This window comes from Myripristis murdjan, chromosome 9, assembly GCF_902150065.1.
Source record: "Myripristis murdjan chromosome 9, fMyrMur1.1, whole genome shotgun sequence".
Lineage (NCBI taxonomy): Eukaryota > Metazoa > Chordata > Actinopteri > Holocentriformes > Holocentridae > Myripristis > Myripristis murdjan.
Window position 1 is genome coordinate 2,995,137 of NC_043988.1, and position 19,637 is coordinate 3,014,773.

At 40.1% G+C, this 19,637-nt stretch overlaps 2 protein-coding genes across 2 annotated transcripts; one reads left to right on the plus strand and one right to left on the minus strand.

Moving 5' to 3' along the window:
* Positions 1–122: 122 nt before the first annotated feature.
* marveld2b (MARVEL domain containing 2b) lies at positions 123–9,029 on the minus strand. The gene is made up of 7 exons (XM_030060353.1): positions 8,866–9,029; positions 5,335–6,585; positions 3,781–3,816; positions 3,518–3,696; positions 2,372–2,543; positions 2,214–2,264; positions 123–1,892 (listed from the first exon to the last, which is right to left on the minus strand). Exons 2-7 carry the CDS (start codon positions 6,577–6,579, stop codon positions 1,770–1,772), a joined length of 1,806 nt encoding a protein of 601 aa, XP_029916213.1. The 5' UTR covers positions 6,580–6,585; positions 8,866–9,029; the 3' UTR covers positions 123–1,769.
* A 2,986-nt stretch (positions 9,030–12,015) lies between these two features.
* On the plus strand, positions 12,016–18,030 carry sdf2l1 (stromal cell-derived factor 2-like 1). The gene is made up of 3 exons (XM_030060354.1): positions 12,016–12,258; positions 14,636–14,832; positions 15,655–18,030. Exons 1-3 carry the CDS (start codon positions 12,081–12,083, stop codon positions 15,931–15,933), a joined length of 654 nt encoding a protein of 217 aa, XP_029916214.1. The 5' UTR covers positions 12,016–12,080; the 3' UTR covers positions 15,934–18,030.
* Positions 18,031–19,637: the final 1,607 nt, after the last annotated feature.

The following is a 19,637-nucleotide window of genomic DNA, read 5'->3' on the forward strand; positions in this document are numbered from 1 at the left end:
CAATTTCTTTCTAGAACCATTTAAAGGAAATTCCTTCATTTTACCTCCAGCAAGGATACAGTGGATCATGGATCATCTCCCTTCCTCCCCACCAAAAACAGAGATGGCGGGATCACACCATGTAAATTTGTAGTTGAAAATTTATGTTGGCGACAAAAAGGCAAAACAAAAGTATCCAAAAAACGTTTCAATATTGTACAGCAAAGGCAAATTCAATGAATTCACACACATAATAAAAAAGAAAAAAATATGAACATGAAAATATATATATTTACATACATATACTGTATAAAAGACCTTCAAACAGAGTGACTACTGATGAACATTAACACCATCTGTGATATCAAACTGAATTCTAATTTAAATGTTATGGTGAATATTATGGTGAATGTGTTCTACTCTAGAGGTCTTTCAGTGAAACTTCATATAAACTCCGTCTTAATGATGGCTAAAGAACTAAAGTAATTAAATTATAAAATTTAATTGATCAAAATTCTAAAAATCATCACCTCTGTCAAGCAGTATGCCAAGTAGCTGAACAATATAAAAAAAATCCATACATGGCACATACATGGAAGTAAATCCTAACTGACCCCAAAACCAAACTCAGACCAGCTTTGAACATCTAGAGTAATGGTTGTCTGCTAAGATGTGAGCTGCTCATAGAAATTCATCACATTACATGGTAAGGGCAAGCAGGAGCTAAAATCATTTGCATTTTGCAGATTGTTTGTTTTTTTCTGTGCAAGTCAGACAGTGTCTAGTCAGTTGGTTTTACCTGGAGTGATGATGTTTTAATATTTCTATTTGCAATGATGACTTTTGCAGTGTTTCTACCCATGCTGATGGCATTTCTACCCATAGCAATGACTCTTCCATCCACGGGGATGGCATTTCCACCCATTCTGCAATGTTTCTAGCCATGGTGGTAACATTTCTACCCATGGCAATGATGCTTCTACCCGTGGAAATGATGCTTCTACCAACACTGACGATGTTGCTACCCAAGGTGATAACGCTCCTACTCATGGTCATGATGCTTCTACCCACAATGACAATGTTTATAACCATGGTGACGACGTCTACCCCTTTTGATGATGCTTCTACCGATGGTCATGACACTTCTATACCCATGGCCATGACATTTCTACCCACAATGACAATGTTTCTAACCATGGCCACGACGTCTCGACCCCTAGTGATGACGCTTCTACCAATGGTGATGGCGTTTCTAACCGTGGTGATGATGCTTCTATCCATGGTGATGGCGTTTCTAACCGTGGTGATGATGCTTCTATCCATGGTGATGGCGTTTCTTACCACAACGATAAAGTTTCTGACGAATGAATAAATGATGAATGATGTTCCTACCTACACCGACAATGTCTCTACCTACTATGGCGTTGATGCTTCTACACACGCATGCCCTGTTCTACCCATGGCCATGACGTTTCTATACATGTAACAAGAAAAAGTGATAATGTCTCTTCGTACCACAATGATTCCTAGCTGTGGTTTCTGTTTTGTATAGATTCTGGTAAAATTCATTTCTCATGGCTGGTATATCTACCTGCAATGATGGGTTTCTTTCCACAATGGCAGTGTTCACCTACAATGATGTGATGTTGTTTCTAAACATAGTAATCACATTCCCATTAAATTCTCACTGCAATGCTTGCTGTATGAATTAACACTGCATTTGTGTTTTTCACTATCCAGATACTGATACCAGTGGTGTAAATAAGGGCAGAATGTGTTCAGGGCAGTGTTTAGTTGTTGAAGCCATCATTCCAGTCCATGACCTTGTTGTATTCTTGGATCTTCTGCTTGATATGAGAAAGTTTGTTCTTCAGGTACTCACACCTCTCCCTTTTTTCCACATATGTTGGATCCTGACAAGAAAAAAAAAACTGCTATTTACTCAAGAACAAGAATTTTCTCAGATATCATGTGTGTGGAATTTGGTGTTACTTTAAAGAAATCCAGCATAATGTATTCCACTTGTCTCTTATTAAGAAAGTACTTAATACTTAGTCACTATAGCCACATCATTTCAATGTCTGTGGCTTTGGCATAGCCTGCAGAAGCTGCTGCTGTAGGTCATGTGCATCCCCCCACCCCCCCACCCTCTTATAAAAGGGACTGGTGATGACGGGCTCATTGCTTAAAGTAATAAAAAAGATCATAAACCATACTTCATTAAAGATACTTACAGCTTTCTTCCTCTGATACTCCTGCAAAATGCTACTGATCCGCTCCTTCTCCTGGAAGAAAATATGAATGTTACTGGGCATCCAAGTATATATTTGTATTTTTGCAATATAGGGAGGTTAGGTTGGCTTGGGTTGTGGCAAGGGGATGAGAGCTGTACCAATTGACTAGAAGGGCGGGGGGGCAGGTTACGCATCATCTCATCCATCTCCTCAAACTTCTTGGCCAATGCCTGGACCTCAGCATGCAGCTCTTTGTACTCAGCATACTGGTCATTGAACACAGCCTTGTACTGCTCCCTTTCCTCCTCTGACCGGATGGTAGGGTACTTCCTACAGGACAGGAAGAAAGACAACACATTTGGACTAAGTATTGACAGAAACATTTGGTCCACTTTAGCTATTTTGGCTTCATTCACACTGAAGTGCTGAAAGCGTCACAATCTTTTTTTCCCCTTTATGTGACTAAGATCTGATGTTGTCTAACAAGTAGAAACACCAACAACCTGCATGGAGTTGCATCTTTTATGCATTCTGATCTGGACCACAGTGATATGCTGCACAGCCTCAGAGGCTCACATCCCAAGGCATGCAACCTACATCTGACTTGTATTTGAACACAAAAATTTGAATGTGTCAGCATTGCCATCACAATAAGTAAATATTCCATCATTCACCTGGAACAGTTGTTACAATTTAGAGTGTTGGCATGGAACAATGAGACACAACGATGGACAGGCAGAAACCATAAAATGTATTCAAAACAAAAACAGATGAGAAATCATCAGTGGTATTGGGTATGGGTTGCATATTCAATACTGATGATGCAAACAGACAATATAAAAAAAAATAAAGATAGATTTAAACAATTTGAAAAAGTCAGATATGAGCAGCAATTCACAACTGAGCATGAAGATTTGTGGTATAAATATGGCTGGTGCTTGAAAGTCAGTGGTATCATGGGTTCAAATCCATCATATGTTTCCTCTCCCTCCTTTTCTCATTTTTGACACTGTTTTCCCATCATCTCAAAACCATTAAAAATGAATGAGCAGGCTGATGAATACAGCATAACAAATCCACACAGTAAATGTGACAGCAGACAATTCTGGACCCAGTTTTGGATATGGTTCATGGTTTTAACAACCATTCTTTTTTTTGGAGAGTTTCGTAAAGTTTCAGAAAGGCAAGTCATATGAAATCATGCAAAACTGAGAAGCTAAACATGAAATTTAATATCAAAAGGTGTGTGTTTCCAGAATTGGCTGCAGTGACATATCTTTTTGTAAAAGTGACTGAAAACCTACGCCACATAATCAGCGATGACGACAGGTTTGGGGATGTGTCCAGCTGGTATATGGCCTCTGAGGATCTCTGGCTCTACTGTCATTAGGGGATAGGCTGGAGAGTTGGCCTGGCCGTCCATAATGTCTGGCTTGATGGTCGGTAGAGGCGTCTGCTCCGAGGTCCTGGAGCTTGAACCCAGCTACAAGGACAAAGGTTTCCTCAGTTCCAGTTTTTTCAATGCAGTAATTGTCAGAAAATGACACATTCAATCCCTGATACATACCACGGACAGAGGTACTGATGATCCAATAGTTTTCATCTGTGATTACCATGATGAAAAGAAAAGGAGAGAAGTGACTTATCAGATGCACACATATTAAAAGACATATTTTACAGTACCAATGAACTGGCACAATACATCAGCAGCGAACATTCTCTGCTGTCTCTGCAGCCTTTAAGCATGAATTATTGAAGAGTTTGAAAGGCCATACTTACTTGAAAAGCCGGAAATTAAATCAATCAATCAAAAGTGTCAGAAATTGGCCACCAGTACATTAAATGGATAGTTAGGAATTATTGGTCCATGGATCGATATTGTCAATAGAGCTACTGATGCACGAACATTATCTCCAAATGCACTCCTGTAGCTGGAGTTGCAGCTGGAGTTCACATCACATGCAAGCAAAAACAACAATGTATTCCAATGCTTATCACTTCCATTAGACTGATGACTATTTTGTTCAGTGAATGATGCCAATATATAACTAAGAACATTTTCCCTGTTGGAACCTCTTTTGTGAGCAGTACTGGCAGGTTAGCAATAGGTACATAGGTTCCAATGTATTGTAATACAGTTGCATTTTTCAATTAGCAAAATAGTTCTAAGATGTGGTATCAAATGGAAGCAATAAGCATTGGAATAGAGTATTGGTGCATTCTGTTGTGGATGGTTTAAACACCTGTAGTGAGGTTTTTTTTTTTTTTTTTTTTTTTTTTGGTGGATTAAAATGTTTATGGATCATGGATGTTCATGGTTCTCATTAGTGAATAAGTCATACCACATTGTGTCAATAAATCCAGACTATCCCTTTAGATCAGTGGTCCTCAACCATGTGTCACTGAACACATGGTTGAAAAACACTGAAGCAAACATTTGCAGTGGCTGACTGCAGTAATTAATACAGCCTCAACCTGAGAAGAGGAAGTGAAATGCACTGCTTTTGTATTTGGCTGGAATGAAAGCAGCAGATTATTGGGCCTTTATGGTTGAGAATCACTGTTTCATACATTATTTCCTTAAAAAAAAAAAAAAAAAAAAAGTCCTTGGAAGAATCTGCAGGTTTTCATTCCAAGCTACAACACTCCAGCAGCTCCAATTAATCAATTCCTCCTGTCTAGCTGAAGAATAAAGGGATATTTCACCCATAATGCTTATCTTTTGTATCAAGAACTCTGCTGCCTTCAATTACCAAAGCAGGAAGTTTTACTCACGAGCCATCTCTGCAAAAAATGTGTCCTAACATGTCACACTCATTGTTCTGTACGATCCAAATCTCTGGCATCCAGTTGTGTACTTCAAAAACATGCAAATTTTCAATCAAGTCTTGCTGCAAAAAATTCTCTCATGCATGGTCATGACACACAGCATTTTGCTGTTGTAAAATGGTCAAATTAGAGTTTCTGGAATAGAAGTTTACCATGAAGACTTGTGATTAGAACTTTCTTTGTCAGCGATTAACAGCAGCAGATTGCGAGTACTTGATACAGAAATTATGCATTATGAGTGTATCTCTTTAACCCATGAAATGAGCACTGGTTTAAAGGGAATACTGCATACCTCCTGTTCAAGCGCTTCCCTCCTGAGCCTCGCTGCTTCATGCCTCCACAACTTCAGACACACCCCTGCACCAATCAGGTAAATAATCAAGGTGAGGAAGAGGAAGATGATGGCTGCCGTCTGGCCCGGCTCGGTGCGGCAGAACGCCCCGTAGACGCCGTTATTGAACACCGGGTTGCTGCACATCCCCCCACGGGTGGTGTCTCTCACATACATTATCCCCGCTGCTAAGTACAGCACTGCCAGGGCAAGGTTTATCGTAAACTCTGTGAGGGGCCACCAGGAGGAGTCTAGCAGGATGGTGCGGTACCACATGGTCATCCCAAGAACTAAAATCATTACGGTCACCGTCAATGCAAGACCAACCACCACCAGCACAAAAGTCGTCTTGGGGCCCGTGTAGGGAGATCCTCCGTATCCATACGCTGCCGCCCCACCGCCTAGCCCACCGTAAAGCTGTGGCTGGGAGTACCCAAACATGTTGAACCATTCGTTGTCCTTGTGCACATATGCGCAAACGCAGGCAAACACTGCAGCTCCCAGAAGCAGCTCCACGCAACCCAGGATCCTCAGCAGACCAGCCCAGGACTTCATGTAGGCGTAGCGCTGGTGGTACTCCTCCACCCGCTCCTGGTAGGTCCGGGCTGATAGGTTGGTGGGCACCGCAGACGCCGAATCAAGGGCTTCGGCGCCGAGCAGCAGCCCATCGCGCTCCTTCTGAGAGTTGTAGCTGCCACCAGAGCCACCGTAGGGGTCAAGGTAGGAGCCAGGCACGGAAGGGGACGGCGGGGGAGAGTGAGGAGGCGAACAGGGTACCCCTGCTGTTGTGTGGTTGTTGGTTTTGGATGAGGGGGTGGGTGAGTCAGGGGGTGGTGGCGGGGGTGGAGGCGGCGGGAGGGACCAGCCCTTGCTGCCACGGTTGCTGCTGTTTCTGCGGAAGAAGTTCTTGACGGAGTCCGGGATGAAGCGGTGGACGGGCTTGATGTCCATGGCGTCGCGGTCGGCGTCGAGCTGCTCCTCATCGCTGGGCGGGTAGAAGAAGTCAGGCCCCACAGCAGGCTGTTCAGGGAGAGGAGGAGGGGGCAGGGGGTCTGAGCTAACCGCCAGGTCTGTTCCATGTAGCGCACCCATGGGCCGTGGAGGATCCTGGTCCCGCCATAAAGAACCCACGGGGACCTCGTCGTAGAGGGGCATCTCCCGCACCCGGTCGAAGCGGGTGGCAGAATCACGTCCTCCTGCAGACATTGGGGACTGATGTCCACAATATGGAGAAAAAGACAGAGACTTCAAACACAGACCACTGACAAAATCTAGGCTGACAACAGCTTCAATGATGAGGCCTCAACAGAGAAACAAAAAGTCTGAGAACTACAGAGGACCATACCAGTGATTTTGAGTGATCTGCTTGTTTACTCCACTGAACACTGCCACAAACCCTTCTGCAAATCATGTAGGGGTACTAAAGTTTTGACAACATATAATCCTAATCCCTAGATGTTGAAATATGATTTTTTGGGTTAGGGTTAGGGTTAGGGTTATTTGGCTGTGTAAACCAATTTTGCCTCTAATTTGAAAATGTGGTGAAGCTGCAGACTTTCAGCTGCTTTGAATGGACTTTCTGTGGCTGCAGCACTATTGCTGCGACAGAGGCACTCACACAACTGAAATTTGGACACATTTATCTGCAGACTGTGCGGTTTTAGAGACGCTTAGAATGAAGTTGAAGAGGCGAGTGGGTGAAGTGGGAGAGGGAGGGTGCCGCTTTTATACTGTAGGAGGAGGAGTGGGCGGAGCTACATTCTGGGCTGGAATTTGACAACAGAGAGAGAAACGAGGTGAAAAACAACCAAATGCATTCACAGATGACAGAACTAATAATTCACTGAGTAAAGCTCCTGTTTTCCCAGGGACTATTTTCCGTGGAAGGACTGTTTCACTCTGCCCAATTTCAGTCATCAAACCACAACAGTGCTGCTGTTTTTAGGAAAACTAATGTGGACGACTTTATTATAGTGATGGAATACTGGTGTGAAGAAGGTTCATTTTCATATCGTAGTGGAATGAATGGAAACCAACGGCTGGATAAAAGGGAGGAAAAATAATATTGGAGTTCTAAAATACAACAAAGATGAGGAGAAAGGTGGTATATATACATTTTGTAGATAATAGGCTAAATATGCAAAAATCACTGTTTTGGTCCTTTAAATGAGGAAAAAAAAACTTCCAAGTGTCTCCAAGTGTTGGCAACTTGATTGCAGGTAGACTCCAGGTCAAACTTTGGTGAGCATATGATCAGAACTTTGCAACAAGATGACACTAAATTCATCTCTGTGGCTGAGGATGTCATGAAGAACTGGATTGTAAGAAACCAACACTGCTGTTTCAACAGACAATGTGTTATTCTACAGACGTCTGTGATGTGGCTGCAGTGTTGAACTAGTGTTTAGATTACTGCACTCACTCAGCCGGCTGGAATGTAGACGGGCTGACTCTCAGTCACACTGACACACATTTACATATGCCCTGCTGATTGTAGTTTGCACCAGTTAAAACTTAATTACAATCAGCAAAGCATGATGAGGTGAGGTTGAGGTGATCTCCCCAGACCATTAATACTGACATGTCAAAATGGTGTCAAGACAACTGGCTGCCGGACTGAATGTGTTGCTGCTCTGTTTCAGAGTCCTTTGGCATAAAGAAGGATGAACGCCCTTTATTGTGGGAGTCTGTATGTGCACTTAATTTGAATTGGCTGCTAACGTTTCACTGCCAAACAAGGTACAATAAAATGACGAGCAAATTAACAAGAAATAACAATAAATAAATATTTAAAATTTTAAAAATGCAATAAAACGAAATAATAATAATAATTAAAAAATTCCAAGAAATTATTACAATTTATTCTCCCAGTGCACACACACCTCTACAGGTGCAAACTCCATCAACAGCAAAAACCTGATGGATTCCTGGGTGATAATTTGATCAAAGTGGAGTGTGTGGTTGAACACTGTTTACCTGACATAGTGGAGAAGCTGTGCTACTGGCTTTCACACTGCAGTGCACTCTGATGTAATATATATATATTATTAAAAACTGCTTAGAAAATCAAGAAATGACGACAATCAGTAAAGAATATGGAAATTATGCTTCCTCTCTATGTCGGCAGGCCATGGTAAAGAAGTATCACTGTAATTGACATGGATGTTAACGTTGAAGGCTACTTTATTGTGATGGATTTACTAACTCTAACGAGGCTCAAAAAAGCCTCATTAATCGATGGCATGTGTTGACAGTAAAATGACTTGTTGAGCTGGCCACGGACCAGTTTGGGGAACTTTACGGCAAATACAGAAACATGTTTGTCTCCATGCTAGGTCTCACACGCAGGTCTCATATAGCTTTATGATATTACGGTTTATTTTTATTAACTACAGTCGGAAGGCAAGTAAATACGACATCTCGGATGTCGTATGTTCCTGTGAAAAGGAGAGAAAATGATAACCATAATCAGATAATCAAACGCCGACTTACCTGTAGCTGATTCTCTGGCTGTGTCTGTGAGTCAAACAGGTGACAACATCCCCTCCCTTCAGCCTGAGACACACTCAGGCTGATCCCACGTCAGTTTAATACTGAAACGCATTGTTAACTGTGCCAAAACGGCAAAGACACACTGATCTGAGATCCCCGCTGCCGTGAGACTCACCTGGCCAGTCCGACCAGCCTCATGCTACCTTCATGGTCTCCTCTCACATCCGACACGCCAATGTCCAGGTGGGAAATAACGTACGGTTGATGGTTTTACATTCAATTGCTGCTTGGCCAAAAATAACAGAATGGACTCCAGTCAAATAAAGGTCTCCTGTGGACGGTTCTTTGTTTAGTTTTAGTAGTCAGTGCAGCAGGGACAGGGAATGCGTCAGCCATGTAGGCTAATTATTCATGTCACAACTGAACACAAACTATTGATATTGGATATACGTGACAAACAACTATTCAAAAGTATTAAAGTGAATGTAGAGACATACATGAATAGGCCTGCAAATGATCCTAATAGTTTTATATAATATAATAAAATAGTCCTTCATAAATCATGATCCATTTCCTCTTTAATCCACTCTTTAATTGTATTTATTGATTTAACTTAATTGTTTTGTATAATCACTTTGAATTTGATTATTATTATTAGTAGTAGTAGTAGTAGCAGCGGTATTAGAATTAGTAGCAGCAGTAGTAGTAGTAGTAGTAGTAGTAGTAGTAGGCCTAGTAGCCATAGTGGTAGTAGTCGTAGTAATAGTAGTAGTAGTAGTAGTCACCAGGTTGTCATTCTTTTATGTTCCATTCACAACTTTTATATTTCCAACTGCATTTGAAGGCAGCACTGCTCAGAGTGAAACCAGTTAAAACACTCTTGTTCATCTCTCTTTCCGTTGCATTCCGTACATTTTTTTTTGTTGTTGTTATTGTTTTATTAATCATTTTGATTTCAAATGTATGTCTTGTTCTCATCATGTTTGGAGGTCTTGGACCTTGGTTCATGGCTCAGCTGTTTCACTTCACGAGATATATTCAGCAAAAGCCAGGGACAATGCAGGATTCATTTATTATTGTATAAATCAAGCAATACATTCCTCATCATTTCATGTTAAAATATACAGCATGTGTTGATATGTATCCTACTACCTCACATAATTACATTAAAAAGTTTATTAATGCTCTGCTGAGGTGTTAGTAGCTGCAGAGCAGACCAAATGCATTCACTTTAAGCATCATGTTTTAACAGTTATTGCCTCTTCATGCTCTTCAGGAGGTATTACATGATTTTTTTTTTTTCACCTGGTTTAAAAAGGCTCTTTCGAGCTCAGTGTTATCATTAACAACACCTGTTGCCAGCTCACTGTTGCCATCTACTGTTGTGTAAGTTAAGCACACTGCGGGTTTAACAGCCGGGCTACAATTGCAAATATTCAAATGATCATCTTAATCCTGTACACTTGTCAAGCTTGAAATATGAAACCGTAATATTCCTTCAATATCGTTTAAGTATTTGTTGGCCAACATCTTTGCCTGCATTCCATCTAAAAGCACATTACTAAGATCCAATTAAGATTGAATTGCAAGGTCAGAAGACAAACTTGTCACAGTACATTTACTATGATGAAGCACTGAATGAGATGTACAATGAACCATCATTAATCTGTGTAATAGTTTACCTGTGATGTGACTCTTGACATCTGTTTGTTTCTCATATATTTTCTTGTATGTTTCTCATATATTTTGCTGGAAAATTTTATTGGAGGTTTTTTTCTCTAAAACAAAAGATAATGAATAAGGCAGAATCAGGTGCCTGTAGGTTTGTGGTCTTCCTCTCCTGATATACTTAGGCAGGAGGCCTCAATATGGAGAACTGTGAGGTGAAAGCAAACACCTTTATTTATTGGTTATACAATGCCATTATTCAAATTTATTGTCTTGTTCACTTACACAAAGCAACAAACACAGTGGCTTGTGAACCAAGGAAGAAAATGCTATCAGGTGTTAGGAAAAGCTATTTTGTAGAAGTGACTTTTCAGATGGGATTGAAAAACAGATTTTTATTTATTTGTTTATTTATTGTTACTACTACTACTACTACTACTACTACTACTATTATTATTATTATTATTATTATTACTGAACATAATTACAAACATACAAACACTAGCAGAGGACACATACAAACAATACATCACACTCAAAATTAATAAACTAAATCCAAATAAAGATAACTACATACATACATACATACATACATACATACATACATAAATGAGTTATGGAATTATTTGGGTTTTATACACTAAAAAAAAAATACAAAATACAAGGCAGAGAAACAGAAATAGCCCAGAGACACAAGAAGCAGAACTCAAAACAACAAAAACTGGGATATATCCTCACAATCTTTCTTGTTATTTTGTCAAAAATTTATATTCTGAGTGATTTTTTTTTTTTATTTGATTCTTTTTTTTTTTTTTTTTTTTTTTTTTTTTGAATGAATAAGCCAAACAAAAGAGGGGTTGCTGTTTTTCCACTTACAACAATGGATGTAATAGTTACTCATAAGAATTATCATTTTAAGTCAGGAATTGCAGAATTTAGAGAAAATGATCAAAATTTTAAGTGACCAATCTTTAATATCTAACCAAATGTTTTGGACTCTGGGCATGAGAAAAATATAAGCTCTAACGTTTCTTCTGTCAGGTTATAAAAAGTACAAGGGTCCACTTCAAACGTGAATCATCTCTTGCAACCTCATGGATTATTCTGAAATGAATTTCTTCAACTTTTAGGGAAATAGGCCATTTCATTGATTTGTGAATGTGCTTTATCCATGAGCAAAGTGTCTGATTCTACTACTACTGCTGCTGCTGCTGCTGCTGCTACTACTACTGCTACCACTACCACTAGTAATGACAACAACAACAACAACAACAACAACAACAATAATAATAATAATAATAATAATAATAATAATAATAATAATAATAATAATCATAAATTATGATAATAATGATAATAAATTATGATAATTTATCCCTGACACTACATATGTTTTGGCCAATGACAGAGCAGCATGCCGACACTCATTTCCGTATTTTAGGACTTGTCAAGCTGTGATTGGTTGAAATCAGCTGTAGCGTTTGAAAGCGCCGTGGTCTCTCAGTGCACATCCTCTCCCTCTGGATAATGACAAGAGACACACAGCGATGGAGCTGATTCATGCTGTCCACGGTTTTCTCAGATCCCTGCTGTTTCTGCTGCTGTGTTCGGGCTGCCGGGGCAGAGAGTCGGACTTCAACTATGTCACCTGCGGTTCACTGGTCAAACTGCTCAACACCAGACACAACGTCCGTCTCCATTCCCACGATGTCAAATATGGCTCAGGTAAGCTAACACCATTCATTCGGCTTCATTTCAGTAGGAATAGAATAATGGTAATATTGAGAAAACGTCGGCGGCTCTTTAAATGGAAATAGACGCCACACCTGTAGTCTTAACCGGCTGGTGCTGTCAAGCTAGCCCCTGTCTCCAGTACGTGTTCTTCTAATAGAGAAAGCGTCACGCCAAACTCTATTGAAATATCAGGCAGTTTTGTGTTTCACTGGTCGCTGGCAAATTTCCACACATAACCGAACACAACCAAAACTGTTTTCTGAATGAATGATGCCCCGTGGTACTTTCGGCTCATAGACGTTTCAGCCAGCTGCACTTTATTTCAAGAAAATATCGCTTCTTTTAGAGCAGAGTCTCACTGTTGACTCGTTCACAATGATTCGTTTTGGAGTACTGTTGGGCTTTTATTTATTCAATTATTTAGCTAGTTAGTTAGTAAGTGAGAACCACGTTTTCCCCATCAAGCCCATAACCCGATAAATTAAAATTCGATGTTTAAAATGCACTAACTTTAGTACAGTCGTGTTTAATAACGGTGTAATTGAAGATAGAAGAAACTATTACTTCCGGTTAGAATTTTCAAAATGAAACTAAAGAATAAAAAATAGAAAATTAAAGAATATGTATTACAATTAGAATATGTATTAAAGGAGTGGTTTGTTTTAAATTAATTGTTTTTTTCCACTCGTTTTCATAACTGTATGTCATAGATCTGTGCAAGACACCATATACTACTCAGGGCTGCCATAATAAACACAAAGACTTCATCACAAATGATACAAACGACAAGTATAAAGGATGTCTGCACTTTTGAAAAGAAAAAAATTGAACTCATAGCTGCTATTCATATAATAGTCTTATTAATCAGTGGTTATCTGTAGACACTTTGCTCAACATATGCTAATATTACCTTTATAAATATGTGCTGATAATGATGTGTGTAATAACATTGACTACTGTAGAAGTCGATGTGAATGTGAACATGTAATATCTATACAATATATCTTGTTTTTCTGCCTCATTTTTTTTCTAATTTCTTGCACTTTTTATATAGCAGTATGTTTATAACTTCTGTCATGCCACCACTTCTTTCATTTTTGATATTCATATATGTTTGAATGTGTCATTTTCTTTTTTCTATTGTATTTCTATACTGAGTTATACCAATTCTGTTTTGCACACAGTTTGAATGCTGTAATCCATACTTTTTGTCACATTTACATACCACAATTCTACCTAGGTCTTGAAATTATCATTTGTGTGTAAATGTGATCCAGTTTGTTGTTTTTGTCATATGCTATTTTTCCTTTTCTTTATCTTATTATTATTTACTGCAGCAATGACCCCATTTCTCTGGGAGAAATGGCAGTCTTGGGTTACAGTATTATTTTACTCTACTTTTGTTTTACAAGCAAGATAGCTTTACTTCCTGTTTTGTTCGTCCTGGTTTTGTGAACTTGACAGCTGCCATCCACCTGCCTCCTTCAGTGCTGAAGCATAGCCTTGCACACAAGAATGAGATGCTGTTGGGAAGTGTGTATTTGATGTTAGCCTACAAGCTTTGCCAGTTAATATTTTATCACAGCATTCAACCAGGATTCATTTTATGTAACATTTAAAATGCACAGTTAACAAATCTGTATAGGAGCATTCACCCATATTCACCTGCTGTGACATGCCAACAGATGTCTACAGGGTGGCAGCTCAGGAAATTATCCAAATAAGTGGCTCTTAAACACTGGAAGAGAGAAAAAGCTCAGTCCTGATACTGTAAACTGCAAAACAGAATAAGGACTATCAACACCATATGATATCTAATGCTTTCTTGTCATACCCAGAAAGGTATTATGTCATAAGCTTGTTTTATTTTCCTCTTTGTGAAGCCTTGGTGTGAAGCTCCATTTCACAATGTAAAATACACACCAGATTCTTTACAGGAATAGAGAAAGTTTTTGATAGATTGTCCTGTTGGTCAGCACAGCCATTAAGGGATACTTTGCCCATTTTGAAAAGTTTTATATTATTTCACTTAGCTGTTCTATAGGACAGTAGTGGTGCTCTCTTCCTCTCATTGTTACTGAGTGCTGGATACTGGCTGGATGCTCCACATGCTAACTGTTAGCCTCCTGCCATTCAGGTGGACTTCCCCCTTGGCGAACATTCTTTAAAATAACCAACTTAATTCAAAATGGGCGAACTTCTTTTAAGTGATGAGAACATAAATCATTGGTAAATTACTGGCTCTAGTGCTGCATTCAAATGATTTAGCACGTACAGTGATGAGTGAGGTGTTCTTGGCAAACAGTCAAACCAAAGAGAGGGGAGTTGCAAGTGTTTCCTCTAACTTGTGTGCTGTGTGTGTGTGTAGGTAGTGGACAGCAGTCTGTGACTGGTGTGGAGAATGCTGACGATGCCAACAGTTACTGGCGGATTCGGGGGAAGCCCAACAGTCCATGCCAGCGTGGGGTAGCCATCAAGTGCGGCCAGGCCATCCGCATCACACACATGAAGACCGGCCGAAACCTGCATACACACCACTTCAGCTCACCTCTGTCTAATAACCAGGTGAGACAGTAACAGTGTGTGGATATGTACACACTGTACACACAAATCACTTGACAGTGGAGGCTTTGAAGTTGCAGCACAAATCTTAGCAAAAACTGGTGTGATTATGGACAGTCAGGCTAGAAACAGAACTAGCTGAAAAAGCTTGTTGCGGTATGTCAGTAGTTCCATTAAAGTAACAATCTACCGTAGTAAAAGTGGTTTGGGAGATTTGTTACCTGGCATACCTGTCTATTTGTCAGTCTGTCTACCAAAAGAACTGGACAACTGGCTCATGGAAGAAGAGGCTAATTCTCAGGCCAGTTGGTCTCAAGAGGGCAGGGCAGTGGGCGGGGCATTGCACAAACAGGACCATGGTTTCCTAACGCATCCAAGTAACATCACCAAATCTGGCAGGGAGGTTGGTCATCAGTGAAGGTGGGGCTGCTGAACACTTTGCGGTGATTGGCATGTCCTATGACAGCAACATTGCCTAAAGGGGGAGGGCTTATCACACACACAGCTATTTCCAAATGTGTCCACGTAACATCACAAAACTTTTACCATTACCATCAGCTCAGTTAACCTGCCAACTAGCATCAGGCTAATGTAGCAAAGCAGCTGACTTTAATGTTAACATGTGACTAGTAGCCAATACTTCCGGTGGCTATGAAACATTTATTTTTACAGATCAGATGTTTACAACAAGACAGTGCTGGTTAGCTAACAAACTGACAATCAGTTCCCAGTCAGGAACTGCACAGAGGTGATCTGTGTCTGTAGGGTTCTGTTGAGGCAGCTGAGTGGAAAGTCACAAACAGTGGAATCATCTGTTGTCGACAGGAGGTCAGTGCCTTCGGAGAGAACGGGGAGGGTGACGACCTGGACGTCTGGACTGTGCAGTGTGATGGTAACCACTGGGAACGCGACGAGACCGTGCGCTTCAAACACGTCGGCACCGATGTCTTCCTCAGCGTGACGGGTGAGCAGTACGGCCACCCCATCCGTGGCCAGCGCGAGGTGCACGGCATGAGCTCGCCCAACCAGCACAACTGGTGGCGTGCCATGGAGGGAGTCTTCATCCAGCCCAGCCAGGACCCTCTGCGCCACGATGAGCTTTGAGAACTCTGTCTCCATTTGGAGACGCAAGTCATGGATGTGGGCAAGGGCACACTCTGGTTTCTAGTTCTTAAGTTTTTTGTTTTCTTTTTTGCAGCTGGCCTGGTTGAGGCAAGATAATGTGTGAATGATGTTTGATATTTGACTGATGACCCTTCACTTCCCATGTGAAGCGTTAGCATTCAGGTGCTCTGAGACAAGAAGGGTAACATGTTTTTTTTCTGACAATTTACAGATTAGTTATATGTAGTGTAGCCATAAGACCTGCATTTGATTGATTTACTCCTTTGAGAATTAGATTTCAGAAGGGAAAAAACATTTTTTCAGGGAAAATCTTCATGATAGCTCTATCTATATAGTCTCAAACTCCTGAGGAATGCTAGCGACTGAAATGAAACTTAGTGAAGTCTTGACTACTGAATATTCATGAACTTGTACTCAAAGTTTAAAGGGGTACTAAGTAATGTAGGACCTCAATTAACAACCAACCACCCAGGAATCAAACAAAAATGGATAGGACATATAACTAATCTTGTATAGCCCCACCCCCCTGTCCCCCTGAGCTATTCTGCCCATTATTGCAATAAACTATGAAGTCACATTTTTGCAACAAAAGTATAAGCCAGCCACCTGTAACCAAAGTAGAAATCAAACAGAAACCTGTAAAGAAGTACGTATGTAAGTATGTGACCATGCAAAATCCTGTAATAATAATAATAATAATAATAATAGTACTGCTTTGTCAATTGCTTTTCTGCTTGAGAGATAGGCTTTACTTCCACAAACCAGCTTTTTTGTGAAATTCAATAGGAAGCAGCCATTAAACGCACAAAAGTGCTGCCACCACGCCTGTGGTCCTGCAAAGGGCACTGATTGGTGCGACCGTTTTTTGGTGGGAACCCGAACACTTGTGTGGAGAGGCCAGACTGGTTTCACAAGTCAAACTAATTTGATCTCGTGAGACCAGCTGGCTATTGGTTGGCTGCTGGTCAGGGTGATTTGAATCTGCAAACCAAAACTTGAATGTCAGGTTATGGAATATGTTTCAGTCCTTCAATTAGGTTACTATTAGAAATCAAAATTTAGGAGATCTTTTGTCTCTCATTGTGAAGTTGCCTGGCTAACTTGGTTTGCCCTCTCATATGCTCCATCTGCTGTTCTTTACTTGTGTAGTTTTGGTTTCCATGCTTTTTGCTAACTCTACATGATTTTTGCTGATATGTTACGTTGAACCAGTTGGGGCCAAAGGAGATCACCTCACACAGCTCTGGCTTACAATAATTCAAAATTAACTTCATCTTTACTAGGTTTATTCTAAATAGCCACGTACTAATGTTTGCTACGGTAACACCTGACACATTTCCCCTCCTTACCACTCTTATCTTAGGGCTTTTCTACTTTGTATGTGCTGTCCTCCCCTTATGTGGCAAATATTTATGGTGATCTGTATATTTGTATGGAGAGATGAGTTCATATTTTTAAAATGACCAATTTTTACTGTATTTTGCACCTGCCTATTTCCTTGCTGTATGTTTGGTTGAACATTTTTCTTATCGTGACAAGTGATGTACAATTTCCTCAGTGCTCAATTGTCAGTAGATACTAAAAACTGCATGTCCAAAATGACAAGCAAGATGTTAAATTGTGTCTGTGCCTCCATCCTTAATGTAAAGTGAATGCTGTGTTGACTTGCCTTATTTGGGCTGGCTGCATGCTCAGTTAAGGGAAGTCAGTCATTCACAGACAGCTGTTGAGGTTACACTCGGTTCAATCGATTCTCGTGCAGTCCATGATGGTGTGATGAACATGCCAACGCTAAAACTGCATGTTTAGACGAACCCCGTCCAATGTTTGGATTCACTCAGTAATTTGAGCGAGTTAAAAAGCCTTCCGTCTAACCTGTTTTCTGATTTTGCATAAAATTACATCTATGATTTCCCTGTATTGAATGATCATGTCATTTCTGTATATTTGAATGCTCTGACTTTCGGAAATGCCTGGAATGAAAAAGATGCCCTGTGGTGAAGTAAATGACAGCAGTGATCCATGTTACTCTTGTGGAAGTGACTTTTCAAACATTAAAATAATTCACAACATTCATCGGTAAGAAAATGTGTGTTTTGCTCCTTTCTAAGTGATTAAGATAACACACCAGTGATTCAGTCTCCATCCGCTTCATCAAAGATTTTTCAGTGGCTGCTCTAAACGCCTGATGGCTGGTAGCTCTCCTGCTGCTCATATGTGCTGCAAAAACACTACATGTGTAGAGCCCACACAGGCTGGCCATTAGTTTACATAACCATTTTGTTTGTTTGTTTGTTTGTTTTTTGCATTTTTTTTTTTCAAACTTGAAAATTTTTGTGGTCGTTGTAAAGTAATTTTCTTTCTTTTTTTTCTCCCCAAATTTTTGGTAACTTATAATCTTATGATCATGTTCTTGAAGGTTAACTTTAAACAATGTTTTATATCAAATGACTTTGCTCTGGTTTTAAAGGGTTACGTACAGCTTTAGCTGAATGTACTTTAGCTGTATGTTATGATTTGTTGCTCTCTCCAAAAGACTTGAGAAAGCCAGATAAAGTCATGGAAAAGATAGATGAGTTTATTCACCTAACTGTATATATAAATACATAAATACATCCATATATACTGATATCTATATTTATATATACATATACATATATTAATCATTAAAAGCAATACACATAGATAAGAATGTAAGTAGTCTGCTGGAAGAGACACAAACAAACAATAAACAAACACGCAAGTTATATGTATGTTGAAAGTGATGCCAATAAATAAATATGTTTTATTAATAGTGAATAAATAACATGAGAATACATAAAGAAGTAAGTAGCCTCCCTGCTGGAAGAGCGAAAAAAGACAACAACAAAACCACAAATACGGTATGAATGAAAAGTGGCACCAATAAATAAATAAATAAAACCTCAAAAAATACAGATATATACATTGAAAAAATACACAAGTAAAATAAACTAATATACACTGTGGACACTGTCCACTTTCTCAGGTCCACCTGTGCAGTCTAATGCTGTTCAGTGCAACAGCTCTGCCATAAATTCTACCTTTTATAATGTTCAGTTTGTGATGACAGGTTGTAGTTTGCAGAGGTCTTGTACTGGACTACATTATGTTGAGATGTGTTTCTCATTTTTTGTCCTCCCTATTTATTTACATGAGGGGGACAGAATGGTAGAAACAGCTGTCAGTAAAATGCAGTCCAGTCCAACAGCAGCACTAACTATGAGCTCAATGCCAAACATAGAATTGAATGAACACCTGAGAGAAAACCTGAGCATTATAGGGCGCAGAAAAGGAAACTTTTTGGCACAACAGTTGGATTGGATTGGATTAGATTGTGCACGTTTGATCCAACTTGACCATTGAAATTCTGACAGAAAAGGGGCTGAAAAACCTGCCTCAGTCATTTTTCCAGTGAGAGCTCAGCAGCCGCTCTGCCTGCTGCAGCCTACATCCTCCAGCAGGTGGCGACAACACACCAGAAAAGACACACGACAGCGACGCATGGACCGAGGCGGACGTTGCTTATCACCTCCGCCACCACCACCACCACCACCACCACCACCATCATCATCATCATCATGATCATCATCACCACTATCATCATCATTATGTTCTTCTGCATCCCGCATGTCTACATGTCGGCTGCTCCTTCAAGGTGCGTG

Bases quoted from the DNA above. Each gene is read 5' to 3' on its own strand.
- marveld2b (XM_030060353.1), bottom strand. From the start codon at position 6,579: ATGTCTGCAGGAGGACGTGATTCTGCCACCCGCTTCGACCGGGTGCGG. The intron at 3,697-3,780 runs GTATGTATCAGG...TTGTCCTTGTAG, and splicing joins CATCAGTACCTCTGTCCGTG to CTGGGTTCAAGCTCCAGGAC. The intron at 2,544-3,517 runs GTAGGTTTTCAG...CCTGTCCTGTAG, and splicing joins GTCATCGCTGATTATGTGGC to GAAGTACCCTACCATCCGGT.
- sdf2l1 (XM_030060354.1), top strand. From the start codon at position 12,081: ATGGAGCTGATTCATGCTGTCCACGGTTTTCTCAGATCCCTGCTGTTT. The intron at 12,259-14,635 runs GTAAGCTAACAC...GTGTGTGTGTAG, and splicing joins CGATGTCAAATATGGCTCAG to GTAGTGGACAGCAGTCTGTG. The intron at 14,833-15,654 runs GTGAGACAGTAA...TGTTGTCGACAG, and splicing joins CACCTCTGTCTAATAACCAG to GAGGTCAGTGCCTTCGGAGA.